This window comes from Rattus norvegicus, chromosome 2 (genome assembly GCF_036323735.1).
Source record: "Rattus norvegicus strain BN/NHsdMcwi chromosome 2, GRCr8, whole genome shotgun sequence".
Taxonomy (NCBI): Eukaryota; Metazoa; Chordata; class Mammalia; order Rodentia; family Muridae; genus Rattus; species Rattus norvegicus.
In genome coordinates, this window is record NC_086020.1 from 80,953,332 (window position 1) to 80,966,422 (window position 13,091).

Consider the following 13,091-nt stretch of genomic DNA (forward strand, 5'->3'; position numbering starts at 1 on the left):
AGTGAATGGTCAAACAGTTGCCCTTTTTAAAGGCAGAATTGGAGGGAAGGTGTAGGTGCAGCTGGTTCTTTATCCTTCGTGCCTCCTTACCTCCATTCTCATTTCCCCCAGAAAATGTTTAGTGTCAAAGATTGTGAGGGCCCGAGATTGCTCTGTAAGGTCTCCCTCTTTGTCAGGCTTTGTCATCCTCAGATGGGTCACCAGTGTCACACTATTCACACTTTGTATCTTCTTGCCCCCTCTGATGCATCCATTTTAAAATAAATGGCAAGGACATTCCGTCATGAGCTTTCCAAGCCCTCCAGTGAATTCCCGTGGCCCTTACAACAATGCTCAGTTCCCAAATAAAATCTAGACGGTCCTCTGGAAATATATCATACCCTCTGAAATTTGTATCTGTATGAGTCCTTTTAAAATTTATTGCTAGATATGAGTTCTACAAAGTGGATGCACTTGGTCCCCATTCCCTACCAGCAGTATAAGGTTACAAATGATGCTCTTCATTTTGTCTGGCGGGATTCTCCACAGCAGGGGCTGTCAGGTGGGTTGGCTACAAGAACACTGTACCGCTAGAGGGTGTCTAATGCTACATCCACAGTGATATTTAAAAAAACATGCCAGAAAGGAAGGTCAGTCTGTATGAGGTAGCTTCTCAGTTTCATTCCCCCACCCCTACTCAAAACTTGAGCCTGTGAAATTGAGACCAGATGGAACAAAATGTTCTTTGGACTTGGACGGAGTCACCTGTGAAAAATATAGCCTGTATATTTACTTGTGCCAATGAGGTGTTATTGTTTTATGGGTTGGCAGGCTGTGCAGAAGCCGGGCTGGCCCACACCAAATCATCACTTACACAAATTGTACTGGATGTCCTCCATGCACACGAGACAACTTATTCTTGTCTGCTCCAATATTCCTGCACGCATGTTCACTGCACAGATGACTTTCGTTTGCCTCTTCATTTCAGCTTAAATGTTCCCTTGTTAGGCTGCGTACTCTGGTGTAGTTCTGAGCTATTAATTGGTCTTGTTGTTGCAATCCTCTTTTTTTTTTATTAACTTGAGTATTTCTTATATACATTTCGAGTGTTATTCCCTTTCCCGGTTTCCGGGCAAACATCCCCTTCCCCCTCCCCTTCTTTATGGGTGTTCTCCTCCCCATCCTCCCCCCCTTGCCGCCCTCCCCCCAGCAATCTAGTTCACTGGGGGTTCAGTCTTAGCAGGACCCAGGGCTTCCCCTTCCACTGGTGCTCTTACTAGGATATTCATTGCTACCTATGAGGTCAGAGTCCAGGGTCAGTCCATGTATAGTCTTTAGGTAGTGGCTTAGTCCCTGGAAGCTCTGGTTGCTTGGCATTGTTGTACATATGGGGTCTCGAGCCCCTTCAAGCTCTTCCAGTTCTTTCTCTGATTCCTTCAATGGGGGTCCTATTCTCAGTTCAGTGGTTTGCTGCTGGCATTCGCCTCTGTATTTGCTGTATTCTGGCTGTGTCTCTCGGGAGAGATCTACATCCGGCTCCTGTCGGCCTGCACTTCTTTGCTTCATCCATCTTGTCTAATTGGGTGGCTGTATATGCATGGGCCACATGTGGGGCAGGCTCTGAATGGGTGTTCCTTCTGTGTCTGTTTTAATCTTTGCCTCTCTATTCCCTGCCAAGTGTATTCTTGTTCCCCTTTTAAAGAAGGAGTGAAGCATTCACATTTTGATCATCCCTCTTGAGTTTCATTTATTCTAGGCATCTAGGGTAATTCAAGCATTTGGGCTAATAGCCACTTATCAATGAGTGCATACCATGTGTGTTTTTCTGTGATTGGGTTACCTCACTCAGGATGATATTTTCCAGTTCCATCCATTTGCCTACGAATTTCATAAAGTCATTGTTTTTGATAGCCGAGTAATATTCCATTGTGCAGATGTACCACGTTTTCTGTGGCCATTCCTCTGTTGAAGGGCATCTGGGTTCTTTCCAGATTCTGGCTATTATAAATAAAGCTGCGATGAACATAGTGGAGCACGTGTCTTTTTTATATGTTGGGGCATCTTTTGGGTATATGCCCAAGAGAGGTATAGCTGGATCCTCAGGCAGTTCAATGTCCAATTTTCTGAGGAACCTCCAGACTGATTTCCAGAATGGTTGTACCAGTCTGCAATCCCACCAACAATGGAGGAGTGTTCCTCTTTCTCCGCATCCTCGCCAGCATCTGCTGTCACCTGAGTTTTTGAACTTAGCCATTGTCACTGGTGTGAGGTGAAATCTCAGGGTTGTTTTGATTTGCATTTCCCTTATGACTAAAGATGTTGAACATTTCTTTAGGTGTTTCTCAGCCATTCGGCATTCCTCAGCTGTGAATTCTTTGTTTAGCTCTGAACCCCATTTTTTAATAGGGTTATTTGTCTCCCTGCGGTCTAACTTCTTGAGTTCTTTGTATATTTTGGATATAAGGCCTCATAGTTTATTTGCTATTACTTGGTCATTCTGTGTCTAACCTTGAGGTGAAGCATGAGTTTCAAAAGGCAGAATCATTTTGTCACTGCTCTGTAGGGCCATCTGGCACACATCTTTAGACAAAGGAGGAGATTGCAAACCAAGTTTTATACCCTTTGTAAGATGGGGATTTGTGGGCACAGGGGGACTCAGTTATGACTGATGCTTATGTTGGGCTGAAGTTATGGAGGTAAGGATATTTGTTTCTCCTCACACACGTTGGAGTTTTGTCTTGGAGGCTTACATCACACAATGAACTGCAGCCTCTGATCTTGAAGCCAATTGGAAACTGTGGCTGTGATTCCAAGAATCTCTCTCTTTCCTAGAAACAAGAATTTTATTTTTTAAAAAAGTCCATCATGATTTCCATTCTAAGTAATATATGCTTTTTTTTTTATTAAGGAGTTGTAAAATGATGTCTCGGCCTCCCCAACAAAATTGATCAGTGTGCCTCAGATAGCTTGGGAACTAAGCATAATTTACATATTCTTAGTACCATAAGACAAGAAGAAGAATGATAGTTTATGATGTAAAAATTAGGCAATAGTCAGATCTCAGTGCAATGCTTTAAATTTTTATTCCATTTTTATTATTAAATGATGGTTTACATTTATAGGATTTTATTACATGTCTATATTGTAGATTGATCAAATCAGGCTATGAAGTTATTGGAACAAGGCCACATCTTTTTTGTTTACGCATTATATTGAGGTGCTTTTGTGGTACAATGGATGGGTTAAGTAATTGCAACAGACACTATCTACCCACAAAAGCTTCAGTGATTTGCCATCTGACCCCTGCTGTATTGCAATAGCTTGTATGGCAGTATATTGGGTCCATGTAGATTTGTGTGAAGTTTTTGGGGATATTGAATACCCCACTAGGTTAAAATAGAAAACCTTTGAGCTTTGAGTGCCTGTGAGGCACATTGTAAGGAGCTACAATGATGGCAAGTCCCTGTGGTTGATTAGCGACTGCAACCGTGGAATGCCCAGCCTTTGAATTACTTCCTGTCTGCAGCCCTTTAGTGACCCTGAGTGATTTTTGATTATATCAGTGGACATGATAAGCAAACTTTTAAAATACTTGCCAGAGGGATGCAGAAAAAATATATGTGGGCATTTAGAACAAAGATAGAGACTTTCATACTGGATCTTGCCAATTTAGAAAACATCAGGAGAGATATTATGGCATGTTACGTCTCAAACTGAACTGGACGGAACGTCATATCTTCAGAACATCTCTCAATTACTAAAATCAGAAAAGGGAGCAAGATCTGAATGGATGATCATTTCTAGGACCGAAAAGCACAAGTCCTGACTAGTTATTTTATTACTACTGATCTACCTTGAGTGAAGCAGGGCTCTGACAAGAAACTTCACAGTCCCCTAAGCAGCCCGGACAAACTGTCTCTTCCCAACATCATTTAGAGATATTTCTCAAGGCAAGAAGACTGTGCACTGTACCAAATCAGCATATTTTAAATCCTTCACTGGTGGTAAAGTGGACATTATGTTTGTAACAGGGCAGGGTTGGAACTGATATTCTGGGAGAGGGGATCCATAGTGCAGTGGCTCAATGCTTTCTTTCTCAATGATCACCTGTACGCTTGGGGAGTGTGCACCTATTGTCTCTTTCCCATCATGCAGAAGATGAATATTTCACAACATATTCAGTTTTCCAGGTGAGGGATAACGTTATCCAGAAGGAAAAATCTCAAAGTAGAACATTCTGGATATTTACTTCTATTGTCTCAGGGGGCACTCATTTCTGCTCTTATGAAGATGCCAGATATCTTCAAAGGCCACCAGACTCCCTTGTCATGACCTGCACCCTAGAGCTGGGAGGCTTATTAAACTGTCTTTGATTTGAAGGTATCCTGAGTGTGATTTCTGTAACTCTCCTCTCATCATGAACATCTTGGTCTTCATTCTCAGAGTGACCTTGCGGTCTCTGAGCTTACTTACCCTGGGCAGCTGGTCACCAATCATGCTTCAGATTAGGTCTGTCTGAAACCTCAGAGGAAGGCAAGCTCCCTGCGCAGTCCTCTGGGGATAGGATTGAGTAGGTTCATTGCTGCCTTTTAGGGAGGTCAAGTTAATGTGCTAACAGTTGGGTTCTGCTTGTTATGCAAGAAAGACTGATTTGGGCAATCTCCCTGTGGGAGCATGTGGAGGTTACACATGTTGGGAGAAAACAACGGAATTGGAGGATAGTATGTATATTGAGATAGGCAACCCAGTAACTGTGAGGTAGAGAATAGGGATTAAGGGTCACACACACTAGTTGGTATTTGGAAAAAAAATACTCTGACTTCTTTAGCAAAAAGAAAAAAAAAAACCCAGGCATTTATTATGGAGAGAATGAAGTTAAAACTTGATCATATGAACAGGATTTCATTAAAATTTCAAACAAGATTAATAGAAGAAAGACAGAATCCACCCCACCCCCAATGGAAAAGGAAGATAGAAATTACGAACAGATTATCAAGTAAATCTTTTAAAAATGAATGAATGAATTCACTAATAAGCATAATAAAGTTATTTAAAGATTATCTATTTGGTAAGTACTCCTTATATTTCAAGCATTGTACTGTTGAACTATGTGGAGTTAGTTTTAACAACCTAAACATTAAAGTTTCTAGAACTTTCGTGCGTAGAAAGAAGCCATAGTATGTTGAATGGGATATGGAGTCATTCAGCTTAGATTCTGAACTACATGATTTTGTCTGGCAAGTAACACAGCATCTGTGAGGACAGCATTGAAATAGAATTAAACAACAAACACATACCAGGAAAAGGAGCCTCTGTCCTGTTCTGTGCCAGTTCAGATGGATGTCTTTGAGCTAATTCGCAGAAGCCATACTATTGTAACACATGAAGGAGTTTACAGTGCTTTTGTTGATCTGTACTTTGGCAGGCTCGCAAGTACATCATGGACTCCATGGGAGAAAACTATGCAGAGGGAGTTATCCTGGACTTGGAAAAGACATGGGAGGAATCTGACCCACGGACACCACTCATTTGCCTCCTGTCCATGGGCTCCGACCCCACAGATTCCATCATTGCTTTGGGGAAGAGACTAAAAATAGAAACACGCTATGTGTCCATGGGCCAGGGCCAGGAGGTCCATGCAAGGAAGCTGTTGCACCAGACCATGGCAAACGTAAGGCCGAATGTCTAGATCCAAAATCCACCTCAAGGTTGGGTTATGGATATTGTACATGATTTTATTTAAAGTATCTCATAGATTAGATGTTTGGGAAATTATTTCTTTTAAGTATTTTTAGTGGAGTTGTTTTACACCCTAGGTGCTGGTTCTTAAGTCCAGACCCTATCTGGTTTGCCTGCTAGAGACCAAGCCTCTCATCTTCCCTTGGAGAGATGGGATACACGTTGGGGGATAGACTTCCTTTTTTCTAATTCCCCCTCCTCTCAGTCCGGGCTAGGTGTCTTGCCTTTTTGGCCCTTGTACCATTCTTGGCCACTCTCAGAAGTACACTTCATTCCTGGGGACATGTGCAGCTTAGGGTTCAGTTTTCTGGAATATGTGTTCTTGTCATTGGTATCGCTTCACTGTCTTTGTCTTAGGGTTCAGGCCTTAAAATGCTGAACTTGGCTCTACTTGTAAGTTGGGTTACCTCTTTCTCTTTTTGGCTTTGGGTACAGCCAAGGCTGTTCTAAAGAATCATTGTGTATTGGCATGGTAGTGTGCTTCGAGACAAGCGTGTGCAGCAATACTTACAACTGCACTGTGGGTCTCGAGGGAGGATTACTGAACTCTTAGAGCTGGCCTAGATTAATTTCAAGTGGTTACTATCCTTCTGTTTTAAAATTTAATGATTTCGTTTCTAAAGAAAGTTGTGCTGAAATCTCCAGGCGAAGGGAACTCACCTGGCTTCCACTCCATTTGATGCTATTTCTTAGGGAGGATGGGTACTTCTACAGAACTGCCACCTGGGACTTGACTTCCTGGACGAACTAATGGATGTAGTCACAGAAACGGAGACTGTGCATGATACTTTCCGCCTGTGGATTACCACCGAGGTTCACAAGCAGTTCCCCATCACTCTCCTTCAGATGTCCATCAAGTTTGCCAATGAGCCACCTCAGGGCCTCCGGGCAGGCCTGAGAAGGACCTATGGTGGTGAGCTGGGAGATGCTTCTGAGTCTGCAGGATTTGCACACATATCGTTTTCTTAAAGAAATGATAAAAGCAGAGTATTCTTTCTTGTCTGATAGAGAGCTAAATGATGTGAATTAAGTCAATGGTGTGCTGCCTTCACTTTTTCTGTGTTTCCAATATTGTTCTACTGTGCCTGAGCTAGACAATGACCTTTCTGTTCAACACCATATGTTGACATCGTCCTCATTTGTGGTCTCTACTTCACACGTGAATTAGTGTAGTAGTCTCTTCCAAAAGGAAGGTCTGAGTTATAAGCGTGGCCCGATCCAAAAGTCACAGCATCAGCTAAGTTAACAACGGTGGAATATGAACCATGTGGCAGGCTGAAGCAGGAGAGTCATGAGTTACATAGAAGGTTCAATAAAAGCTATCTAGGAGGCTAAAGTTGTTGAAAAATATTTAATAATAACAAAATAATAACAATAATAGCAATATGATTATATTCCAATTTAAACTGCAACTATGCTTGAGGGAGTAGCTACTAATAGCCAAATCCTGCCAATCTATAAGATGATGGGATAATAAATCTTGAAAGATAATAGCAATAGAAATTGATGTGTATAATATAATTTAATAATGTTCAATAATTATTTGGTACATGTACTTATATTGAAAACTTTTCCATACGTTACTTTAACTAATTTTAAATTAAGTATATGCTCCTAGTATGTACCTCAGGTATTTAGTTAATACTAATTCATAGTGATAATAATAGGATTCATTTTATAGCCATTTTCCTTTTATCTCGATTTTTATCTTTGCACTGTCTTGGAGTTTGGTAAGAATTTGTCTTGTGTTATCAATGACTCCATGACTTAGGCTTTTAGAAGATGCTTCAAAGATAAATGTTCTCTAAACAGTCCAAATTCAAGTGATAATTACTACATAAATGGAAGAAAAGTAGTGCAAAAATTATTGTGACTTATTCCTTATAAAAGGAATAACAAATGGAAGTGCATGAAAAATGACTACGTTCTTCCCTGCCCATGACAGGCGTGAGCCAGGACCTACTGGATGTTAGTGTGGGGGCCCAGTGGAAGCCCATGCTGTATGCAGTGGCCTTCCTACACTCTACTGTCCAGGAAAGACGCAAGTTCGGTCCCCTAGGGTGGAATATCCCCTATGAATTTAACCAAGCAGACTTCAATGCCACGGTACAGTTCATTCAAAACCACCTGGATGATATGGATATCAAGAAGGTACTCTTCTGCCTACTACTTCACACCATGACATGGGCTGAACCGATGCAGCCAGCTTCCCATAATGGGGGTGAATCACATGAGTTTTTGATAAGCTTGTAGGGTCTTTTGGAGGCATGTCCACTTGGGTCACAATCGCTTCTTGATTTTAGGAATAAAAAAGGAAGTATATTTATTATCAGTCTATTTCTCACAGTTCATACAACAGCCTCAAAGGACCAGTGGCAGGGATGGGGTGTGAGGTGGAGGAGAAGGAAAGACCCAAGGTCAGTTCCTAGCACCCATGTCAGGTAACTCATAATTGCTCATAACACCAGCGCCAGAAGAATACACTCTTTCCTGGACTCCTCCAACACCTCCACTCATACATGTACACCCTGCAGTCAAGACATATGCATATACATAATTTAAGAATTGAAATGATTAAAAGTAAACCTTAAAAATATTGAAGTGTGAACACATGAATTGCTCACAAGAATCTATTTGAAGTAGCAAGTGTGACCTTGGAGGAACTCTTCTCTTTGGCTTGCTTTTTTTTTTTTTTTTTTTGGTTCTTTTTTTCGGAGCTGGGGACCGAACCCAGGGCCTTGCGCTTCCTAGGCAAGCGCTCTACCACTGAGCTAAATCCCCAACCCCTTTTGGCTTGCTTGATTATGCTTTTGTACTGTATCTTGAAATTGCTGAAGAAGAATGACTGTATTGCTGACGCTGATGGCGAACACATGATGATGCATAAGTGTTTTGTGTTCCCAGGGTGTATCCTGGACCACTGTCCGGTACATGATAGGAGAAATTCAGTATGGAGGCAGAGTCACTGATGACTATGATAAGAGGTTGCTGAACACATTTGCAAAGGTTTGGTTCAGTGAAAACATGTTTGGACCAGATTTTACCTTTTACCAAGGATACAACATTCCAAAATGCAGTACAGTGGATGGCTATCTCCAGTATATCCAGGTTCGTTTGTTTTAGAGTTTTAACTATAGAACACATCTTTGCAACTCTTTGTCCCTTACAAAATTTATTTAAACTGTTCATATTGCTTTTAAAATTAATTGTAATGATGGAATAAGCAAAGGCGTCTGCTTTCACTATTTTTTTTATAACCTCTCAATTGTCACGCTTAGCTTTGCTCAGAGGATGAGTCTTGTATGAACTTCTTTTGCATATTCTGTTTGTTTTAATGGCTTGAGGGTGGATTTTCTTTGGTGAGATGACAGATTAGGTGGATGTTGGGAGGGGATATGCAGAAGTCATGTAGGGTTCTCTGCCCATGAGACTTCAGCTACTGCACTTGTAAAGCAAGGGAAGATTTTGGACTCAGTCTATTCTACATTTAACCCAGGTGGTTAATCCTTGACACCAATCCTTAGTCCAGGCCTAAGGCTGCATGTAGGTATGGCATCCATGAACTCACCTTGTTTAAGACCGAACGTCTTAACTCCTGCAGCATTGAAATTTATGGCCATGTCACCCTCTCTTGTGCATTGTAGGATGTTTTGCATGGTCTGTGGCCTCTATCTACTAAGTGCTGGCAGATTCCCTTCCTGATTTTAACGTCAATAAGTGTCTCTAGGTGTTGCCAAATGATCCTTCGCGGGAAAATTGCCTCTCCAAGATAGAGTAATGTATATTTTGGATAGGCTGGTCAGGAATAGGTAGGGGAAGAATAGCTAATGTTGAAGGTTTCTGCATTCCATCTCTGTACCTTGAATGTATTAGATCATGATTTAGCCATTGCTTTAGTCTCTGTCTCAGATTTATCTCCACATAAACAAACTAAAGCCCAGCACCCCGAAGGGATGCATTTATTAGAATATTTATGGGCTTTGATATATAAATGTAATGAGTTTATCATACATTACCACCCCTGTGCTTTTATTAATTCGAATCAACAAATAACATTTGCCTTCCTGTAGTGTGTGTGTCTTTAAATCATTAGCAAGGAAAAGAGAAGTGTCTGACACATTATAAATTTTAGGATACCTGTACTCTATATTTCTAAATATAGACCCTATTTCACAATGGACCTGAGATTGCTCATAAGACGTGTGAAAGGAAAAACATAAGTCAGAGGAGGGGAGGGAGAAGTGATAGGATAGTAAAGTTAATGATGAGATTCGCATATGGAAATACATGCCAACTTGTGGGTACATTCTCTCTTTCCCAGTGGTTGCAGAAACTCCCTGTTTGATTGCTCTGCTCCAGCCGTGTCTCAGTCTCTGTCACTCTAGTTCTCTCTTACATTATCAATATTTCCTTTTCCCCGTCTCCATTTTTCTCCCTAGGACAGAACAGCTTTTGCCCTCAGTCTTATTTGAGTGAAGCTTCAAAAAATTCTCCTACTATTTGTAGCAACACAATAGCTACTAATTATACAAAATTTATTCGAAATGATTTAAACTAGACTAGTCACAAGCTCCCTTTTAATCTCACATGTCATACAAGAAGGTGGGGGTCTCCAGTTAAATTTTGCTTCAGTCTGTTTTGTATTTCTTTATGTCACAAGTTTTCATTCTGGGTATGTGGATAGGTTATTGGGGTTTTGGGGTTTGTAGCCAATCACAAGGGAGACATAAGTTGAGTGGTTATCTTAGTTAAAACATTTTCAGTTTTTGACTCCATAGTTCAATTGATGTATATGCTAACAATGCATGTTTAATCTACTTATTTATCTATATTTATATCTGTCTGTCTGTCTATCTATCTATCTATCTATCTATCTATCTATCTATCTATCTATCTATCTATCCATTTTTTTCTTTTTTTCTTTGCTCAGAGCTTGCCTGCCTATGACAGCCCAGAGGTTTTTGGGCTCCACCCCAATGCTGACATTACTTACCAGAGCAAGCTGGCCAAAGATGTACTGGACACTATCCTGGGCATCCAGCCCAAGGACAGCTCTGGCGGAGGGGATGAGACAAGGGAGGCTGTGGTGGCCCGTCTGGCTGATGATATGCTGGAGAAGCTTCCAGAAGATTATAGTCCTTTTGAAGTAAGTCCATGAGATCCACATATCAGTCTTGTCTGTCTGTGGACAAAATGTGAGAGATAAACATCCAGAAGCAAGGGAGATCCCAGACTAGCCACCACAAAAAGCCATAGAGAAGCATGAACGTCTGTGCTTATCACTAACTGATATTTGTCTGGCTGGATTATAGAGCCTTCCTATCAGTACTTTATAATGCAATGGTTTAGATGAAAGCACTATATTGTCAGAATGAAGGACCAGTTATCATGTATGCATGTTTGTATGTGTATGTTTGTGAGTGTGTGTGTGTGTGTGTGTGTGTGTGTGTGTGCGCGCGCGTGCGTGTGTGACTTAATGCACAACTTACGAAGCAGGCCATCTTACCTTCATGGAGGCTGCATTTTTTACACATAATTTTTTATCGACTCTGGGAATTTCACATCATGTACACCAATACCACTCATTTCCTAGTCTTTCCATATCTTCCTTTAACCCTTGTAATCACCTCAAATAAAAATAAAAAATTTAAGTAAGCAAGTAAACAAGCAAACAAAACCCATAAAACAGCTCTCTGACCACTTAAGACAATGCAGGTCTGCTCCTTTGTCAACTGCATTCTCCAACATCAACTCTCTGCTGGCTTTTCATATAACTTTGAAAATTGATCCTTTTAGTATATAAATGGCTTCTAAGCAATTTATGATTAATAAAAGTTAATGTTTTAGCATTGAATGCATGTTTTGAGAAAATTTACTGTGATACAGTTTATAAATCTTTGATAAAACTGTGACTTGTTTTCTATATGGTCTAAGAAACTCATGACACAGCTCCTAGCAGCACACAAATGGCTTCCACATCCTGTTATTCCTGCCATGCAGACAATTTTGTCTACTAATACTGAGCTCAAGGGCTCCTTGTCAAGAGAATAATTTCCCTGGAAGGATCTCTGATCACTCGCTTGGAGAAAATCAATACTGTTATCAGCTTTCATAAGGCCTCTTCATTACAGGGTTGGAAAAGAGGTCATTGCATCTACCAGAGGTTAAAATATTTATGAAGCAATTAAAATATCTAAAATAGAATAATTATGCAACAGAACATGGTAACTAGATTTTTGAAGACTCTCTTTTTGTGGAATTTGTTAGAACCACTCTAGCATAAAATAGTTCAGCCTAACACACTATCTGCTGTACAGAAGTTTCTCATTAAATACCTTTAAAATAGAAAAGAATGAGTAGGTATCTGTGCTTATGGAGAAAAACAGAAGGCTTAAGATAGATGTCCAGTTATTTGGGACAACCAGCAGGGCGGTTGTGTCATGTACATGCTACTGCATGTACTCACACATACACCATATTGGCAGGGAATAAATAATTTCCTGTAACTTCATTTGATAAAGTGCATGCTTCTTTGAATTAATGGCTCTCTGTTTTTCTCACATGTTCTAAAAAAACCTGGGCTGGTCCTGTACAAGATATTTGTTTTCTTATGTGACCTTTTCTATTTTGCTATCAAAAAACTAAAAACATACTATTTATGGCATTGTAAAAAGCAGGGCTTCCTTAGACACCCCAGGGCACAATACTATACTATCATATACTATCATAGTAGTATCTAATTCCTGTCATGTACTTTGAATGTCTCCACGGAAGGTGAAGGAGAGACTGCAGAAGATGGGACCATTCCAGCCCATGAACATCTTCCTCAGGCAGGAGATTGACAGGATGCAAAGGGTCCTCAGCCTTGTCCGTAGCACCCTGACTGAGCTGAAACTAGCTGTTGATGGCACCATTATCATGAGCGACAATCTGCGAGATGCTCTGGATTGCATGTTTGATGCCAGAATCCCGGCTCGGTGGAAAAAGGCAAGTACAGTGCTGCTCTTACTTTGTGAGTGGCTAGAATCATACCAAAGAGTCACATGGCTCTTATGTTTAGTGATGCTTAGTGGTGACTCTCCCGTTTTCAAAATTCCACTTAAAATCATTTAGTTTATGTGGATAAGTGTGCTTAAATGCAAACATGTGGTTCACATACATACAAGTGCCCACGGAGTCACAGTGGAGCATTAGATCCCCCTTATATGGAGTTACAGGCAGGCAGTTAAGCCATCAAATGTGGGTGCTAGGAACTGAACCTTGGTTCTCTGCAAAAGCAGCAATTGCTATTAATCACTGGGCCATCTCCTCCTTATTTATTATTTTGAAATTTAATTAAAATATAATTACATCATGTTCCTTCATACTCTTCC

At 40.7% G+C, this 13,091-nt stretch overlaps 1 protein-coding gene across 3 annotated transcripts in view; it reads left to right on the top strand.

The window, feature by feature from the left end:
- The window catches only part of Dnah5 (dynein, axonemal, heavy chain 5), a 317,737-nt gene that overhangs the window by 285,150 nt on the left and 19,496 nt on the right, over window positions 1-13,091 (top strand). For all 3 annotated transcript variants that reach the window (XM_039103563.2, XM_063281529.1, NM_001419569.1), the window contains 6 exons: window positions 5,405-5,650; window positions 6,412-6,631; window positions 7,664-7,869; window positions 8,623-8,826; window positions 10,649-10,864; window positions 12,493-12,705. In XM_039103563.2, the coding sequence (XP_038959491.1) occupies window positions 5,405-5,650; window positions 6,412-6,631; window positions 7,664-7,869; window positions 8,623-8,826; window positions 10,649-10,864; window positions 12,493-12,705 (1,305 nt within the window). The remainder of the gene's footprint in view (window positions 1-5,404; window positions 5,651-6,411; window positions 6,632-7,663; window positions 7,870-8,622; window positions 8,827-10,648; window positions 10,865-12,492; window positions 12,706-13,091) is intronic.